General features: G+C 41.0%; 1 protein-coding gene across 1 annotated transcript; it reads right to left on the bottom strand.

The window, feature by feature from the left end:
• Positions 1 to 641: 641 nt before the first annotated feature.
• Positions 642 to 18,510, bottom strand: dstyk (dual serine/threonine and tyrosine protein kinase). The gene is made up of 14 exons (XM_058630932.1): positions 17,421 to 18,510; positions 14,974 to 15,383; positions 9,320 to 9,844; positions 8,961 to 9,156; positions 8,566 to 8,804; positions 8,336 to 8,419; positions 8,082 to 8,258; positions 5,004 to 5,133; positions 4,591 to 4,747; positions 3,361 to 3,493; positions 3,167 to 3,280; positions 1,925 to 2,039; positions 1,645 to 1,779; positions 642 to 1,332 (listed from the first exon to the last, which is right to left on the bottom strand). The coding sequence occupies exons 1-14, from the start codon at positions 17,626 to 17,628 to the stop codon at positions 1,145 to 1,147; spliced, it is 2,811 nt and encodes a 936-aa protein (XP_058486915.1). The 5' UTR covers positions 17,629 to 18,510; the 3' UTR covers positions 642 to 1,144.
• Positions 18,511 to 20,270: the final 1,760 nt, after the last annotated feature.

Genomic DNA, 20,270 nt, shown 5'->3' with positions numbered 1-20,270 from the left:
TCCGATCCAGTGATTTCCACTTATATCGGACTGATATCGATACTCAACGATGACGACTCCCATCATTTTAAGTAAGAACACAAATATGAACCAGTTTAATTTTCTTTTAGAAAAACAATCTGGATTTATTCTATTTGAAGAATATTTTAGGCCACGTCCAGACGGAAACCATCTTTTTCTTTGCCGTTTTCAAACAGTTCCCCCGTAAAGAAAAGATGGCTGAAAACGCTGCAGTGACATAACGACAGGACTGTAAGTTACACGACATTTTACACATTACAGATATAATAACAACACAAATGGAGACAGAGACGGAAACACTTACTGAAACGATGCCGTCTAGAAAACGGCAAAGAAAGATTGTTTCCGTGTGGACGTGGCCTGAGGTGTTGATGTCAAATCACAGTAGGAACCTCCTTGTATATTAAAACCAATGAGAGGAGAGAGACATTAATGTCCACTAGGTGGTGCTGATGCTACAGTGCCTCTTCCAGGCCAGGCCCTCACATTAGTACATACCCATCATGCATCACTTTTCCTGAGCTGGTTCTGAAATGAAAACAAAGTTCACCTCCTGTGAGCAGATGTGAGCAGATGTGAGCAGAGACAGCGACACAGTAATAACCAAACAACGGCTTGAATAATTTGCTGTAACGGATCATTTTATTAAAAAAAAGATGTATTTTTTGTAGATGCAGAAATGTTCTGTTTAAATACAATCTAAAAATTAATCTTTTATATATATTTCTACTTTTTTTTTTGTTTCCATAACACTGAGAATTGATCACTTTTTTTGTCTTTTTTAAAACAATTTGCATCTAGTCAAACTTCGACGACCCATGTAGCAATTAGCACGGCAGCTACGACGAAAGCCTGGTGTAGGACTGGTATACAAATACACACAATGCACCACAAACAATAAAACACACACACACAAACACACATATCTTTGCAAACCCCTGGTCTGTGCCAACTCCTCATAAATAATGTCAATCCTACACGTGTGAACGAGGAGGACGTTTGTCATCCGTCGCTTGTTCTACAGACGTTCTCTGTTCAGCGCTTCATAAATACAACAAAAATACTTCTCCGATCAGAATCCCTGTCGCACACGAGTGTTAGTTTGTATGGATTTTTCTTCTTCTCAGTTTGAGTCATCGAGGCTGCTGCTCTTCTGTTCAGAGCCACAGTTGCAGAGCCGGACCATGATGCTTTGCAGGCTGGGCTCCACGATGCCGAGCAGCGGCCTCAGGGAGGGGTCCCCGTTCCAGCAGGCCTCCATGAGCTGCCAGCACTCCTCGTCGAAACTGGACAGCCGCTCCGGTCTGGCACCTGAAGACCACGCCGAGACAAGGTTTGTGGTTCAATTCATAAAATGTTGTTTGGAAATATTGACACAAATCTAATTCCATATTTTATAAGCATGGCCCTGGTATAATTAACTGTAGCTGTAATATCGTGCAGTCGCAGCTGTGAACCACCATTAGATCCACCTTCTCTCCAGGTTCTTGTAAGAGATCTTTGGTTCTTTTGTGAGTCAGAGGAGAACTAATGAGAGCAATGATCAAGGTTTTTTTGGACGGAACTTGTGAAGCTGTGAATACATTATTAAAAATAAACACTCGACAACTCGTGCCCATTTACCCTTTTTCACGTTGTTCCAGAGCTGGTCCTTGCTGGAGCATTTCTCAAAGGCTTCTGGGAGTTTGACTGAACCAGTGCAGAGATACCAGAAGAGGATCCCAAAGGCATAGACGTCCACGGAGTTATCATACTTCCCTGTGAGGAGAGGAGGAAACGTGGTGCAACACAATTAAACTCAACTTTGACATGAAGACGTTCTGATACAGTTTGTGTATTAGAACGTTGAACTCGTACGTGAAGAAGGAAACAACGTGACATGAACAGGCTGAAGTAGTCGTACCTGTAAACAGCTCTGGAGCCATGTGGATGGGAGTTCCCACGATGCTACCAGACATCATGGCCTCTGGTTTACAGAAGCCAAGGTCGGTGATCTTTGCACGATTCTGCTTGTCCAACTAAAAGATGAAGAAAGTAGAATTAGTTTGTTCATTCAGGGAGAAAAATAAAACCGTGCTTCGGTGTCACTGCACATTATTTGTTTACTGTAATGATGCTGAGACGACATGTGACACTTCATGTCTCTTAAAGTGTTTATTGTGGAATCTGTTTCATTTTTTTACTTTTCATTTGATGGAAAATATTATTTTACCTCAGTAGAGAGGGTTATTTGTTCATGTATAACTTGTTTTACATTTTATTCTTTTATTGCTTTTATAATCTTTATTATCTTCTTTTAATGTGTTTAAACTGTATTTGTGTTCAATAAACTTGTTTTTTTGGATCAACCTTTGGACAATATGTTAATAAATATTCAATTTGATTGTTTTGAATGTAGGTTATTGAGCTTCCATTTTCATCCAAGTTCAATATAGAATTTTCAATCTTTGTTAATAACGTAAATATCGAGCCCATACTGTGTATATTCTGCAAACTGTCTACATTCCATTTTAACTTTTTTTATAGTCTTAGTGTTAATATCTTTATATATTGTACTGTTTTTGGTAATGCATGTTTATTATTTATTATCTTTACTGTCTTTGCTGCTGTAACAATGTACATTTCTCCACTGTGGGACAAATAAAGGACTATCTTCTCTTATCTTATCCACATTCCCTTAACAAAGGGCTTTAAATGACAAAAAGAATAGCTTATGAAGTAAATAAAAATACTGTGCCAACAGAAATGTTGTTTTTCTAACGCTTCTATTGTCTTTTCTGCCATGTGATCTCCACCTTTACCTGTGCTCTGTTTGTTCTGTGTGTGCTGTACAAACAAACCTGCCTCGCCTCGCCCTGACTTACAGTCGTACAGTTTTTATACAACATTATCTCAATCATCCCTGACTCTGTTCACACTGGATGCTGATCTGCTGTGTTTTTAAATACTAATCTGGACTAAACTCAATACCAGGACGGAATCAAGGAACTAAAAGTGCTTTTATTTTGACACAGGAACAAGACGTGCTCTAGAGACAACAGAAACTGTGAAGACAAACATTTTCAATGTATAGTTTTGCTGCGAGACGTGTGACAAAAAGAAGCGAGAGGTCACGTCCAGTGTGAACTCTCTGATCACAACTCACCAGAACATTTTTTAGCTTAATGTCTCTGTGCAGGAGGCCCTGACCGTGCAGGAAGCGGATCCCTTCCACCACATCCAGTGCAATCTGAAGTCTGTCCCTCAGCGATAAACCAGCCTGTCACAGACACACAATAAATGTTAAAAAATGTTAAACAGACAAAAATACTTTTCTAGAGTTTGGGCAAAACAAGTCACCTTCAAGCCCGTGTACAGATCTCTGTGCAGCCGCTCCATGATGAGCAGCACGGCGATGCTGGAGCCGTCGCCGTACGTGTGGTCGATCACAGAGCCGTGCAGGTCCACCAGCCGCTCGTGTTTGGGCAGAGACCTGAAGAAGAACATGTCCTCAGCTTCGTCAATGTCAATATGTTTGTATTTTTTTGTATTTATTTATTTGCACCATAAAAAAAACGACAATTACAAAAAACAGAAATTAAAGAAGAATAGTAAGTGCAGGAGAGGTTAAAAAACCCTACATGGGCTTATAAGAAGCACCTCCCCAAGAAATATACACATTCAAAGGATAAATCAACAACAACAACAATAGGAGAAAACAACAACAAATAACAACAAAAAAGGAAGCAATACAAGTGCCATTTTATAGCAGACACTCAAAGAACTCAGAAATAAAAACATGGGTATGTATAAATATAAAATGATTGTATTTAACTGAGTGTATAAGCATGTAAAGAGATAATGATCCAATGACAAATATACTGGAAATATACTGGAAAAGAAACTATTATGTTCCATGTGGCAAAGGAATCATTCAAAGTGAATCATTTTGGTTTGTGGACAAAACGAGACAACAGTTTTTAAACATTTTCTTACATTTAATGGTCGTTATTTTGATTAAAACGTGGAAATATTTGACAGATGAATCGATTATGAAATCGTTGCATCACTATGGAGCTTCAGATATGACAAGTGTCATGCCAAGGCGACAGGATTTGAGGCGGGGTTACGCTGCTACCTGTAAAGTAACCTGACTCTTAATATTCTTAAATGCCTCTCGCTAATAATAATAATAATAATAATAATAATAATGATTCTTTGCAATGCCAGGCTTTTGAGAATATCTTTGCAACTCATCCACAAATCTGAGTCATGTCTGGGGCTCGGTACCTCCCTAATCACATGATCAAAGATTATTAATGAAAGTCTTGTTTGTGCCTCATTCTGCATTCCTCACATCTATGAGCGTGAGAGCAGATGAGCTGTGATGAGACAATGCCACGTCGCTGTGTGCAGAGCGCGGCCTCGGGGCTTCGACACTCACCACTATTTATATTAACTGGGTGGAGTTTGAACTTATTGACAAGACGCAAGCGCACCGAGCTGCAGCGGTTTGGTGTGGTTTTGCGGTTGTTTGTGTGTGTGTGTGTGTGTGCGTGTGTGTGTGGCGCCTCTCTCTTATTAACTCACCGTGTGTAGTGAAACTCCAGTGCCAGGTCGTTCCAGTGTTTGTCGTCGGGCGGTATGACGGACTTTAACGCACACGGGTAGCGTCCTCCCCAGCTGTCGCACAAGTACACAACTCCATACTGACCGCGACCCAACTCCCGCCCGAGCTTAGGTTTGCCTGTGAGAAGAAGAAAGGTGCATTTAGTACAAAAAACAACTCTAAACCTCTGTGTTGTCTTGTACATTGAGTAAAACTCAGTGAAGAAATCAAAGCTATTGCATTGTTCAGACACACAGCAGATTATTTTGGGAATATCAAAAAAAAAAAGAAATATTGGGAAATATTGTCTTCCAAGTTTAAAAAGAAGCGACAGTTTACAGACTGGCTTTGCCTCTGCATGTGTTCACATGTGTTCTCAACGGTGGTGACTCACCGTTGAGCAGAACATCCCGTAGGGAGCGGCTCTCCAGAGAGAGGCGGGCCAGTCGAGGGGCGTGGTCCTTCCTCACGCGCAGCCACAGGTCCTCGGTTCTCTCCAGACGCCCCGTGTGACCTTCCTCCAGCTGCAAGCACAGAGTGTCTTATCGTCAGCTTTAAGAGCTGCTGCTGCTGCTGCTGCTGCTGCTGCTGCTGCTGCTGCTGCTGCTGCTGCTGCTGCTGCTGCTGCTGCTGCTGCTGCTGCTGCTGCTGCGAGACGATGGTCTGTTTCATTCCCATTTCAAGTCATATGATAACATGTCGGAGCAGATATTTAACACATAAACGACGAGAGTTGCCTGCTTCATACAAAAGACAAGTGTTGACACAACAATGTGACAAGCACAGAGCACAGTCAGGGCCACACATACAGTCTACAAATGCTGCCCTGCACACAAATCATACACATGTTTGTGAAAGATAGAATTTGTTGATTGTGTTGTTTAATTCTGCCACATCAGAATTAAACAACAATTAACCTGTCAAAGACAATTTAAAGCATGATCTCTCTCTCTGTTAATAAAATATCTTATAAAACACCCAGCAGTCCCAGCCAAACAATATCTTTCTATCTTTTGTCTTTAATTACAAACAATAACCAGCTTGTAAGTTTGTCTTTGACACTTTTAACATCACTTCAGTAATTAAGGGCGTCATGTGATGACAAATGACTCTGGTTTAATGTTCCTGTATGATCATAAATGCCACAAAACGTTATAAAATAAGATTATGTCATTGCATTGCACTCAGATATACAACTAAATTAACTTCAAAGATTTGTGCACATCAGATGCTACGAACAAACGAACCGAAAACAAACAACCCGTGCTCATTCCTTCCGTCATGGTTCATCAGTGTATTTTTGTTTAACTGCATTAAAAAGTTTAGAATTTTATGAGCAGGAAAAGAGCGATGTGATCCACACACTGTCATGTGATGACGATCATCAGAGCAATTTAAATGAATCTGATTTGTGAGGCAGGAGGAAGTCGCAGTTATTTGCAATTCAAAGTGAAGAGGAATAAAAGGAGCCATGAGCGGGACAGAGACCGGAACGTGTCCCGTTAAACGTTAAAAGGTTTTTACATCACATCACATCTTCAAAACAACCACACATGAACAGAACATGGAGGACAAAATAACAAAAGTCTCATAATGTCTCATTGCACCTCATGAAAAATCTAAATAAATAATACATGGTGCTTGAAGAGATCACACTGGAGCACATTATAAAACTCTAACTGTAAATGTGTCACCGGTCAGTTACAAGAAATCAATTTCACGCTCATTCAAACCAGAACCAAAGAATCTCCAGCTTCTCCACAGCGTCAACATTCCTCGGCTGTGGCGTGTTATATAAGAACACACACGTCTATGCTACAGCAACCGATGCTAATCAGCCGGCGTTTATGCAGATTATCATGCTGTCATGAGGTTCACTGTAAGCCAGCGCAAGTCACGCCTTCTGGTTTACATTCAAAGAACGGCTATAGTCGGCCGCGAGTCTGCGAGCGGCACAGATTTAATCTGCTATTTTCTGACATTACTAAAACTAGAATAACCAGCCAGTGATTGAACGCCTCTGCTGACTCACACAGTATTAGTCAACTTTTTTTCTCCCAGTAAAACATACGCTTGTTGACTTGAGGAGTTCAGGAGGGCAAAGACATCGTATGTGAGGCCCTGTGACCCTGACATTTGACCGTCCAAATCTAAAACCCTCCGTGAGTCATGAGTCAAAGTTTTCTTATGCCTCTCTGGCTGGTGACAGCATAAATGTGCTCAACTAGATTTTTACTGGGGGGTAAAATATGATAATGTCCTCACTAAGTGCACGACTTTTCTATTAATTCATTGTCAAACTAGACTCATTTGTGAGTCCACTTTGCTCCACAATAGTCTGCCAGCGTACAAACTCAACACTTCTTATTAACACAACTGTACAGTAATTATAGAAGATTATTAATCCCCTAAAATGACTGAATAATTACCAAATGTGACCAAAACAGTAAACATGCTAAATATTAGACAGACCATACCATAATAACAAACTCCGAAATGTTTTGTATCCAACGTTTGACAAAACTTATGACTGGGCAATATTTTCAGCATATGCTATGGTGGGAGGTTTCAGTCATCTCCATGGTAACCACACACTATCCTCTGGCAGTATGAGCACGTTCATTTGCACCACCTTTTCTGATTTTTGATATGGGATGGAGATCTGATGAAATGAGTGAGTGATTTTAAACTCAGTCCTGTTGGAAGGACAATAAGAGAGTGAAGACGCATCCAATAAACAACAGATACACAATTATAGGACCGTGCTTGTGGTTTTTTACTGAACTTTCGGCTGGGTGTCACACTTCAATCATTAGAGCTGCAACTAACGATTATTTTCATAATCAATTAATCTGTCGATTATTTTCTCGATTAATCGTTTGGTCCATAAAATATCAGAAAACCTTAAAAAATGTTGATGTCTTGTTTTGTCCACAAACCAAAATGATTCACTTCTAATGATTTTGTTGTTATTCAGAACAAAGAAATGAAGAAAATACTCACATTTAAGAAGCTTAAACAATCGGAAATCTTGTTTTAATCATGAAAAAAACTTCAAACCGATTATAGATTATCAAAATAGTTGTCGATTAATTTAGTAATCGATTAATAATTGATCAATCGATTAATCGTTTCAGCTCTAGATATCAACAAAATGTGTTGTCATTCAACACCATATATTGATAACTTTGATACCAGCACGCCGTTTGCCTATCAGTGATCAGGCTGGTGCTGGTTTAATAAATGAAGGTATGTGAAAACTTAACTGAAGAATTTTACTTTAGAATTGACCAGGAATCAGCATCAAAGAGATTTCAACATCGATAATAGTGAAAACTATTTTATCTGTTAAAAGAATAAGTCGGGCTCAGTCCTCACTGAACCATATTGACTCTGAGGGTCGTCTCACATCCACGGCAGTGAAGCTGCATTTAAAAAAAACAAAAAACAAAAGAAGAGAGAGCAAGTAAACCTGGCGCAGTGATGCTGCAAAGGCCTCATGAGAGCTGTTGAGACGGGTTCTGAACTGGGAGCAGATGCTTCGGGCCAGTTTGGCAGCACTGAGACTCTCTATGGCGTCCTGGGCCACTTTCCGCTTCCACTCCGGAGTGACGGCGGGAGGGTTCACAAACGTTATCCTGTGGATTATCTAAGAGCAAAACACAGAGTTACATGATTGAAAAAAGAAAATTCCTTCACCAAACCAACATTTCGGACATGAAGTACCTGTTTGATTTGCTCCCAGACGAAGCGCGTGACAGACGACCCCGAGTGAAAGGTGACTTCCACGTGATAGGCAGCATTTAATAACTGTGACACAGGAGAGACAAATATCCCGTGAATGTCGTGTATGTGATAAAACTGCAAGCTTGAAACAGTGATTACAAAAAGCCGCTCTTTCTGTTTGAACTGAAGCATCTGCACACTAAAAACAAAGGTAAGGTTCTCGTGCCCACCTGTTTAAGGTGATTGGACGTGATATTGTGGACGTAGGAGTCGATGGTGGACTTCTCGAGACTGTTGAGGCATCGCTCCAGAGTTCCCACGAAGCTCTCCCTCAGGTAGTCCACGGAGCTGATGAGCTTATTTGCCACAGCCTGGTTCAGACGAACCACGATCAGCTCCTGGATCTGGTGGATGCACGATTTGATCTCCTTTGACGTGACGGGCTCTCCGTTAGTTGTTACGATGACGTCTGCAGAAAACAAAGAGTAGTGATCTCCTGAGCTTAAACATACTTCACTGTCAAATTATTATTATTGTGGAGGAGGAAACCAGAGAGAAGAGGCAGGTAACACAGCAGGACTTGAGTTTCTCTGCACGTTTGTTAAAAGTGGAGCAAAACAATAACCTGTAAACTCCAGGTTGGCTGCGTCTTCCAGCAACTGCTCTTTCATGCTGCCGAGTGTCTCCACGATCATCTCCTTCATTTCCTCCTGTTTGCGGTTAGCGATTGCCATGAGCGAGGTGAACAGTTCAGCCTCTTTCTCACGGGTGTACTCCAGCCGGCGGGGTGTTATCTGCAGATCCCTCTGCATGTCAAAGGCCTGCAGGCAAAGTGAAGCAAAAAGCACAAAGATCTGTTGGAGACTCTCTTTCTTCTTCTTTTTTTTTTAAACAGTATTTAACACAGTCACAGAAGTATATACTGTTGCAGTGGAACAATCACAGTACACAAATGAACGGTGCTGGGAGGCTTCACTCTCTGACCTGGTTAATGAAAAGATCCAAACAGCGACAGTGTAGCCCGTTAAGCAGCGTGGCAGCCTCCACCTGCTGGTTTTGAAGCACTTGGCGAGTGAACGGTGCCAGTAACCGATGTAGTCTTTCAAAAGCCTCGCCCAGCGTGCTCTGGGGCTTGGCACCTGGAGCGGAAACCTGTGAGGGGGCGCCACAGGAACACTTCCCTGCCGGGCTACTGAGAAAACCTAGTGATAGCAGCTGCTTATGGAGGGCACTCTTCTCCCTCTCCTTTTCCTTCTCCTTCTCCTTCTCCTTGTCCGTATGGCGGCCAGAGTCTTGTGCGGCTGCCGGTAATGTGCTGGGTATACGAACAAAACAGATGGGGAAGGAGAGCAGCTCTTTGACCTTCCAGAGTTCAGCCACCTGCTCTGTGCTCAGGCAGTCCTGGTTGATGGCGTAGAGGATGATGGGGATCACACTGCGAGTGCAGTCTTCCAGAGCCTCCTCTATGGGCTGGACACTTGGACAAGGAACCACCATGACCTTTGCTTCCTGCAGATTCATAGAATTACATGTTAGGAAACGTGGTAAAATAAAAGAGCCGAGTCATCCAGATTATTCACTCAAATCAAACCACGTAGACGTGGATTTATTTGCATTTTGAATCAAATATAATGTATGGTATGTAGAATTTAAAGCACCTATAATCCAGATTAAATTTTTTACAATAGTGAGTAGGATGGCTGTGTCATTTTTGCTGTGAGGCCCAGAGAGAATTATCACCTGCCTCTGCAGTTGCTCTCAGCTTCCAGTAATTTAATAGCACCTTTCACCTTTTCTTTTTCCTGATACAACACTGAGCTATAGAATAAACCGAAAGGTTGAGGTGATGCTACAGAGCAGAAAAGACAAAGTTAGTATTTTAGCTGTTGAAGACAGAGGAAGAGTCAGAGATTTCTCCCAAGAGGACGTGGATCTCAAATTGTGAGCAACAAACAGTGACCTGAGAGAGAGAGATGGTGTGTCTTTGTGTCTGAAGATACCAAAGTGAGAGTAAACCTGCACAGGGAGCTCACAGAATGCAAAAGACAGACAGACAGACAGACAGACAGAGAAGCTCATACAACTACACTTCAACAAGCATAACTAGCACTTTAACGTCTTAATGGCATAAATGAGAATGTTGAAGCTATATAAAGTGTTCATGCAAACAGAGCACAGTTCCCAAAGCAATTCTGCAATTGCAAAACACAACACATGCACAAAAACTCATCTCATGCTCCCTCCATTTCTGAACCCAAAAAGAAACATAAATATTTGTGGTAGTCCTGGGAACGTCTGCGACGGGGAAGAGAAATGACAAAAGTGAAAAAGCTCGGCTGAACCCACGATAAATAATATGAAACAAAAATAGCCTGAGAGTGAGACCGTGACAGAGAGACAGACAGAGAGAGAGAAAGAGAGCGAGAGAGAGAGAGAGAGAGAGAGAGAAAGAGAGAGAGAGCGAGAGAGGAAAAAAAGAGTCAGAGCCAGAGAAGTGAGGCAGAAATGACCAACGGCCACACAAAGGAGACAGTCAGTCCTGTCTCCAAGAAACAAGAGCGGATCCCATCTGAACAGTGTCTTTGGAACATGGATAGCCTGCAAACATTTGCTCACCACCATCAAAATTGATACAAGCTTAGACTGTCCTGCTGCGGTAACCCATTTTTAACAACAACAACAACAACAACAACAACAACAACCACAACCACCGCCTTAGAGAAAACGCCTGTTGGATACTTTGAAGTACATGTTTTCTTATGGCTTTAAAAGAAACAGTATGGCCTAGCGCTGCTCTGACCACCTGACACACGTCTATACAACGTAACACAGTCACAGACAAACATCCATTTCAGGAATACAGCTTATTTTTGTTCTCCTGACATATTTATAGTGCAGCAGCTAATAGGTCTTATTGTGTTTTCCACAGCAATTCCTCTCAGAGGCCTAAAACATTAAGATTAACTGTAAAGAATATATCTAAGGACTAACACAGGCCATTGATTCTTCACAGCAAGATTTTTGTGATGTACAATAATTATTATTGGTCTAGAGCTACAAACCAAAATTATTGACTTCTAATGATTTCTTTGTTATCTGGAGCAAAGAAACAAAGAATAAGTTCACATTTAAGAAGCCAAAACAATCAGAAATCTTGTTTTAATCGAGAAAAAAGCTTCAAACCGATTAATCGATTATCAAAATAGTTGACGATTCATTTAGTAATCAATTAATAATTGACTCATCAAGTTAGAGATTGTTTCAGCTCTACACTGGTAAAAGAAATCCAACCATAATAACAGCAACTGATGCTTTCATTGGCTTCTTGATCTTTTACGGCTGCAACAAATAGTCGATTAATCGATTTACTACCACGATTTACTAAATTAATCACCAACTACTTTGATAATGGTTAATCATTCAGCCTTTTTTTAAATAAAAATGTGACTATATTCTGGTTTCTTACTTTACCATATAACAACAGAATCATTTTTGATTTGTGGACATTTTGAGAAGATCATAATTTCACAGTTTGGGAAACACCAATTTTATGTATCCAACAACTAACTGATGAAACGATTATGAAAATAATTGTTGCTTTACACAACATGACACTTTATCAAGTATTTACTAACTTGTGGATGATATTTTTTTCATTTTCATATTATTATTTCTATCCCTTTGTGAAACATTGTGTAATTTGGCATCAAAGCTACATAAATAAAACAAATTATTTTTTAGTACTATACCATCACAGCACTTTGCTAACAAGCGGACCTTCGTGGAAAACCTTAAGAATTTCAGAAAGGTGGTGAAGATGATGATGATGATGATGATGATAGGTCAGTGGCCCTAACGTCCTCGTGTTTCTTTGTGTGCGAGTAAACTCCGGGATGAGGAGAACCTAATTAGCACGTTGGTTCTTCTGGGCTGGCCTCTAACGCAGGCTGCTGTGATTGTGGCAGGAGTGTGTGAATATCACAGTGAGCAGAGAGATTCTGGGCCATCATTGACTCCCATCTACACATGTTAATCCTTTATTCATTCAGTAGGAAAAAGCCAGAAGATGGCAGCTTTAGTCTAGTATTAATATATAATATATCAAATAGAAGATCATCCTCCATCTACTATTGAAGTGTGTATTATTTCTAATCTACTAACTCTGCAATTAAATCTCTGTGGTTCTTGTTTAGGAGACTAAAGGTCATTGAAAAACATTTCAGCCACACATGAAAATTAACAGGACTTTAAAAACAATTATCTTTACTTCCATCACTGATAATGACTTCCTTTTCCACTGAGTGTGTTTTTTTCCAAGTATCCAATGATTTACTGAGAGGAGACTCTACAGCAGGGGTGGACAAAATGACCATTAGAGACCTATGATCTGCCATGGCAGAGACATCGCACTGTAGTATCGGGAACATTCTATCCGTTATTCTTCTATGCTCTGTGCAGACGCTAGAGCTGAAACAATTACTCGATTAATCTATTACTAAATCAATCGTCAACTATTTTGATAATCGATTTATCAGTTTGAAGCTTTTATTCCATGATTAAAACAAGATGTCTGATTGTTTCCGCTTCTTAAACTTGAATATTTCCTGGTTTCTTTGCTCCAAATAACAAAGAAATCATTAAAAGTAAATATTTTGGTTTGAGGACAAAAACTAGACATTCGAGAACGTCATCATTTCCAGGTTTGACAAACAGTTGCCTGATATTTTATGGACAAACAATTACCCAATTAATCGAGATAATATTCGACAGATTAATCGGTTAGGAAAATAATCGTTAGCTGCAGCTCTAGCAGACGCATACCACGAAAAAATCTGCACTGGTGTTAACCTTTTAAATCAATAATAATAAGAATATAATAATAATAATAATAATAATAATAATAATGTTATGTCTTTCTAGCTTTTTTTTTCTGCTGACTCACTGATTAGTACCACACTTATCAAGTTACCTCGCCAGTCAAATAAATAAACAAATTAAAAGGTGGATTTTAAAAACACAGAGAGGGGTTATAAGGGGGCTCAGCCCCTCATTTGTATTTGGCTTCCTCTCTTTTAGCTTTATACATCTAGTAAAAATTAGTACAGCAAATTATTGGCTAAGATCCACGTGACCCAGGACTGAAATACTGAAATACAGCGGAGGAAATCAGGCGGGACAGATGGAAACGGACAATGGCAAATTATTAGTTCAGACGTTTTTTGTTATTTGACCTGACCTGGCCCTAGACTTGGACACACAGTTGCTAATTTCGGCCCCCTCTGTTATTGAGTATGACACCCCTGGTTTAAATTGAAATAATATTTTTGAACTTAGCAAAACAGTCTGATACCGAGAGTAGCGACATTGCACAAACTAATTAAAATAACCAGCCAAACCCAGTCGACACAGGGTGAAAGGCGGATACAGACATTCAGTCCTGCACTCACATCCATGGTCAACCGAGAGTGTTAACCAAATACTCAATTTGCATGACTGTGGGAGGAAGTCCGAGTACCTGGAGAGAACCCCCACACACGGGGAGGACATGCAAACACCACACAGAATGGACCATTTCCAACTGGAATCCAAAAACGGTGACCTCCTTGTCGTGAGGCAACAATGCTAGCCACTGCACTAATGTGCAGCACACAATAACATCCACTGTCCCAGTATTCAGATGTTACCACAGCAACTTCATCACAGAAAACGGTCTGAGATTTTAAACATGTTCCCAGTCATGTGAATTGCACCAGACCAGTGCTATTATGTAAGAGGGCTGGGTGGATGGGCAGCCCCGAGGCCCAGCAAGGCCTACTTGCTGTGCCCGTGTGATGCTCACAAAGAGGGGCCTCAGTCAAACAGATTTAAGACTTAATTTCCACGTGTGACACATGATAAAGAATGACTGCAATCCTTACGCCGTGCTCAATCAATTCACTGCCTTGAGATTTTCAGGGTCGCACTGCGTAAAGACTAGCATGACTCAACAATTCTGTCCCAACTACTTTTCCTTTTTTCCATGCAGCATGAGTCTTCTTTAAGCAGCACTTACAGTGCAATCTGAACAGAAGAAAAGTGACCAAAAAAGAATGTATTTCCCCTCAACAGTAGCATAAATCAGTTGAATTGAAACACTGACAACACATGAAATAATAAGCTCTGTGTAGTAATTGGTTTGTGAGTTAATCCATGTGTGAATGCAAAGGCTTATACACACCACAGACAATAATGGGATCCATCTTTCTGTATGTTGAGAGCTGTGGGAGGAAATCCCCGCCACAAAACGAGAAAACGTGACCTTATTTATCATTTTCTTGTCCAGAACACAAAAACAAAATAAGATCCCATTTTCCAAAACAAAACTCCAAAAACCACATCAAGTCAGATTGAATGTTGTAATAGAAAGAAGCTTAAGAAACATTTTACAATGTGAATTCACTAAAGTTTTTAAATGAATTAATCTGCTTATTTTGAGTGTGTGAAAACAAACACAAAAAATGCTGATACTGACAACCAATTTTTTATATACTTTTAAAGTTTTCCTGCAGAAAGAAATTGTAATAACCCATATTTAATACAAGCTTCTTACCCATTTGAAACATGTTTATATTATCCAGCTCAGACAGTCCAAGGCCTACCTGTAACAGTGGGTGATGCAGGGTGATCTCCAGCTCTGCCAACCGATGTGCTGGGTCCTCACATTCTTCATGGATCTCCAGGTCCTCTTTGGGCACCGTGTCCCAGAGGCCACAGTGAGCTGCCAACTGGTGCACCAGTTCATACTGGCCGGGCAGAGCCAAACTGAGCCTGGTCTGTCTCCCGTGGGTGAAACACAATTTCCGCCTCTTGCAGACAGTCCCCTGGACTCCTTCGCAAGCCTCGCCAGCCTCGGGGCCGAGAGGCAGCAGCCTCTCGCCCAGAAGGCAGTTGAGCAGCTGGTAGCGGGCGGCGCAGTCCTGGCCCAGTATGACAATGTATGGGGTGGCACCCACCGTGTTGCGTAGGAACTCTTCCTCGTGGCTTGGGAAGGAGATGCAGCTCAGTTGACCTGGTGGAGCAGAGACAATGACAAGCAATTATACAAATGAGAGCAGAACATGCTTATGTCAGGTGTAATCAGTAAACCGTAAACAAGGCTGTTAACCCACGTGGAATTGTTAGTCAGCAGTAATAGGATACTAAATAACATTCTCAAAATACACAGTAGAGATATTAAAATGATAACCCTTGGCTAATGGGTATCAAACACAGAAGAACCAATTCAGTCAGACATAATCCTCAGTGACGCTGAGTCATAGTCTAAAAACAGTAACAAAACAAGACCGAGGCAAGAGGAGCAATGGCCTACTTTATATTTATATAACAGTGCCCTTCTCTCTGATGTACACCAGGTTATACTGTAACTCTGATCAAGCATTCCTCAACTAGTTCTCACCTCTAGATTTAAGCCTATTGTTTTTCGATGAGCATTTGACCGCATGACCTGTATTAAAACATACAGCCAGTGTAGACCTGTGCATAATAATCCTGACAAAAACTACTGATCAGACCCAACCCACATATTGTCATCATGTTGTACAACATAACTGAGAGATTTCTAATATGAATCTAGTAATCAGGTGACCACAGGCATTTGGCTTTACCCATTTTTTCTAATGGGACCAAAACAAACAAACATTCAGCTTTACATTGTTCATTGAGTAATGGGGAAAATGATTTTGACACCATCACTCGTATAGATGTGACTCATGAGATTATATCAGCACAAAACCAAGGCTGTGTGTAGGATCAATGTTTCATAACATATGGTGAAAAAATGGTCAAGTCTCTCGTGAAATGTTAGGACACCTGGACCCTTAAAGAAAAGGGCTGGACAAAAATATGGGCCCCGATTAGGTCAGCCTCAAACCTACTCATGTCTAAAATACTACATGTTATATACGTCTAACCAGTGACTGACACACACACAGACCACTGTTCGGTAAAGACAAGAATGAGTGCCTGACATCCCATGCCCTCAGCCAGTTAGTGAGTGCAGAAATCTCAGCATATTTGGTGCACTTAGTCTGCTCATGCTTTTGAAAGGGGGCTTAATCTCTTTAGTTTTCCCAAACCCTAATTAATGCATTTTTCTGCACGTTGCTGGAAAAAAATCACTTTGCAGTGGAAAAAAGTGTTAGTAACATGATCCAGGATTCAAAAACTTCCGTAAAGACGTAAATGTGATTTGACACCGTTGACCGTGATAGGGACATTTTGGGTGCAGCACGCACGAGATGTCGAACAATGTACAATGTTATCACGTAAAAGCACTCACAGTAAGTTGATTGTGGTGGGGAGTTTCTATTGGAATTAGTGTGAAGGAAGAAAATTGCTCATATTTATCATGCGTGACTTCAAAACGAGGTCTAGCTCACCAACATACAGTCAGGGTGATTTATTTTGTAGAGGCACGAGGGTGAAAGGGAGCCTTCATCTTCCCAGTCATTCAAGGTGACCCTCTGGTCAAAGCTCCACCCACAAAACACAGACAGTCATCTTGTTTTTAAATGTACATTAAAATATTTAAAAAAAAACAAAATTGGCCACATAAGTTTTGTTTATCAGGTGTCTCTGTGTGGTCAACTTTTACACATTTTATCATGTTTCTCATAATATTAACTTTTGTTTGGTTCCACTAGATCCTGAAGATTACCAAAAAAAAGTAAACACATATGCAGACACTGGTCTAAATTTGAACAGTTTGTATAGAAAGTTAATAACATTGTTTGAGTTCTGGGACTTTAGTAAAAAGAGTGACAATAAACTAAGGTTTGTATAAACTTACTTACATTGCTGCTAATGTAATGTAACCTTTTACATCACTGAACTATGTGTATAAACGGGGGGGCATGTCTATTTACTTTTAAGACTGTAAAATCAGAATAAAAAAATACATTTCATATAGTATTTTAGAGACTATAATCGCAATAATATCGTGAATCGCGATTATTTTGGTCAGGATAACCAGGATAATCCCATGTCTGGTGCTCACACCTCACTCGGATGCTGCTGCTGCTGCATGTGTTGAGATGATCACACCTACCTGCCTCCAGAGAAGCTGAATCCGAGCTCATGGTTGAAGCACAAGCGTTGCTGTAATTCTGTCTGATTTCCCGGAAGAATGCGTTGGTCTCCTTCAGGTTCTTCTTCAGCTGGATGGAGTGCTTGTTGTAGCTGTTAAAGATCCTCGTCAGCTCCCGGGATAAAGGAGTGGTTTTCTGGGGTTGTGGTGGTGGTGCATGTCCCTCCATGTTGTGATGTACTTGGTTCAGAAGTGGGTGCTACACGCAGAACGACGCGGTTAAGAGGCTCAACAACAACTTCTTTAACCTCTTTGTGTGCTTATTGTGTTGTCGCCATTGTCTGTTTACACACCAGTGGTTTATGTTAACATATCACGAATGTTAGTGTGTTGGCTGTGGACAGACAACCGACTCTACAGCCTCTCGCGTCGGCGACGAATCGCTCGGCATCTGGCGTCCGTTGTGGTGGTGCACTTGTAGCTAGCTCAACAATTTGTCGTTTCTTTTCTTTTAATCGGTGAACAAAAGTCACCGCTTCTTCAGCATCTCGGTCCTGCGGTTGTGTCTTGTAAACATCGCCTCACCGCAAACTGAGCGGACATGTGCGTTCAAACACAAACACACACACACACACACAGTGGTTTTTGAGGCGGACTAAGGTGCTAACTAATCTGCGGTCCACAAAACGTTAGCGCGGCTAGCCCGACGACATCTCCTGCTCTTCCTCGCCTTGGCCTGGCACGGCATGCATCGCCTCTCTCACGCCGACAGTCCGAGACACACTTCCACTGCCATTAAGACAAAAACACAAAAGGGCCCCGGCGTTGACAGCGCTGGGTGTTTCCCGACGAGGCTCCGTGCGACAAGAGCTTCCGACACCGACGCCCGCGGACACCGTCCAGTCCACCTCCGGCAGAGCCACGGCAACACTGCGTTCAACAACGCCGAGTATTTGAAGTGTTTTGAGGCGGACGAAGATGAGAAGCACAGTCGGCGGTGGTGGAGGCGCAGTGCGAGGCGTGTCCGAGCCACATTACATCGCTTTGAGACCAAGCAATCAAATCACTGCACAACCGAAAGTCAACCAGACAAAAGTTAGAGAGGGGGTGGGGGTGGGGGGTGGAAAGGGCGGGGTCCGCTGTGACGCACAGCAACCTGGGAAATGTAGGAACATCGAGTGGTACACAAACGGCTTCTCTTTTAAAGCTGCAGTAGGCAGGATTGTTGATTGATAAATGTCTCTGAATACTCAAGTTATCCTAACTCTCTGTCCTTTCATCAGGTGAGTGGAACAATGCACTCATGTCATATGTCAACTAGTAATGTTACCTCTGATACTCAGGCTCCGAACCACACTTCAAACTCGATAAAGGTATTTTTCTGAAGCACTGTGCCGGGAAAAACCATGTGACTGATGACATTCAAACCACTTCCCTGCTTCATTAAGACTGAATCAGCTGACCGCTTTGGTTCCATAGGCAGAGCTTTTAACATTTAAAATGGATGAAACAGCACTGCTCTTTTTGGATACCTATTATATTATAGCATATTATATTGAAATAACCCAGCACACCCAGTATCTATCTATCTATCTATCTATCTATCTATCTATCTATCCATCCATCCATCCATCCATCCATCCATCCATCTATCCAATTAATTGTGATTAACCAGTGATTAAATGATTACCCAGTTGTACAGTGGGAGCCAGTATTAAGTTTATTTAGTTTAGAGTTAGTTTAAATGATTAATGCAGGTTTACTTGTTACAGAGTAATATGTGAACAGTTAAAGTTGGCGTAATTAACTGTTGGCCTTGAGCCGTTAAAGGAAAGGAATGTGGCTTTGTGGACCTTTGATGTTATAAAAGGTTATTAGATAAAGGTACCATGGACCCTTGATACCTTTGATAGCTATGATAGATAAGAGGGATAGGTAGATATGAAAATATCTGTAGGAACCTGCCCACAGCTGACCACTTTGGGTGGCTTTGGAATCAAGTTTACGTTGGCCACTTCACCAGTAAACCAGTACCATTTAGTGCACAAGCTTCTTATGTAAATGAGAATAGTGCTTTCCCAGAATGTCCTTACAGCCATCATTGTGACAGGTTGTCACATCTTTAAAGGGCTTTAATCTTTAATCTTAGGAGTTAAGACTTGTTTTAATCTGCAAGGTTAGGGTAAGGGTCAAGGGAATGCATTATGCCTTTTTGCGTCCTCAACAACAGAAAGACTGTGTCTGTGTTTAAAGCAGCCAACAACTATCTTCCATGTCAAAATATCAAAGTCAAAAAACACATACGTTTAGACAAAAACCATAGCAACGTTTGTATGTAAAATAAATGTGAGCAGAAGAGTTTGTATAGAAATGTTTGTGATTATTTTCTTGGACCTCAGCTAGAGTATGAGTGACATCCCCACTCGTGGCACAATACACACTCATTCTAAAATCTGAAAAAGTCCAAAAAAAGTACTAAACTTCAACTGCGATTGTTTAAAAATTGTAAAAGGTATCACAACTTTGATTTAGTTTGTGTGTATGTGGAAATTCTTCAATTTTTTTGCAATTTTTGTCACCATGGTTCATCGAAATGCTTAGCAACATAGCGCACCACTCCCGATCAAACCTCACGTTTTGACATCAGATATGTGGGTTTTTCTCAAAGCTGCAGGACGAGTTTTGCGCAAAAATTTGGATGGAAGAGGAAAAATAAGACGCCTATGGAGTTGCAATAGATGCTTTCTTAGCAGTACAAATCAATGGACAAAAACAAAATGATTTTGCCATCTAAAAGTCATCCATCCTTCTCCTCCTCCTAACCCTGGAGCTGCTCACAAAAATTCAGAGAAGCTTCGTGAATACCAGGAT

Source organism: Solea solea, chromosome 6 (assembly GCF_958295425.1).
Source record: "Solea solea chromosome 6, fSolSol10.1, whole genome shotgun sequence".
Lineage (NCBI taxonomy): Eukaryota > Metazoa > Chordata > Actinopteri > Pleuronectiformes > Soleidae > Solea > Solea solea.
This window is presented reverse-complemented; position numbering and strand designations above follow the sequence as displayed.

Excerpts from the sequence above, each read along its gene's own strand:
- dstyk (XM_058630932.1), bottom strand. The coding sequence starts at position 17,628 with ATGGAGGGACATGCACCACCACCACAACCCCAGAAAACCACTCCTTTA. Across the intron at positions 9,845-14,973 it reads TGCATCACCCACTGTTACAG|GAAGCAAAGGTCATGGTGGT; the intron begins GTAGGCCTTGGA and ends ATGAATCTGCAG. Across the intron at positions 2,040-3,166 it reads TTAAGCTAAAAAATGTTCTG|TTGGACAAGCAGAATCGTGC; the intron begins GTGAGTTGTGAT and ends TTCATCTTTTAG.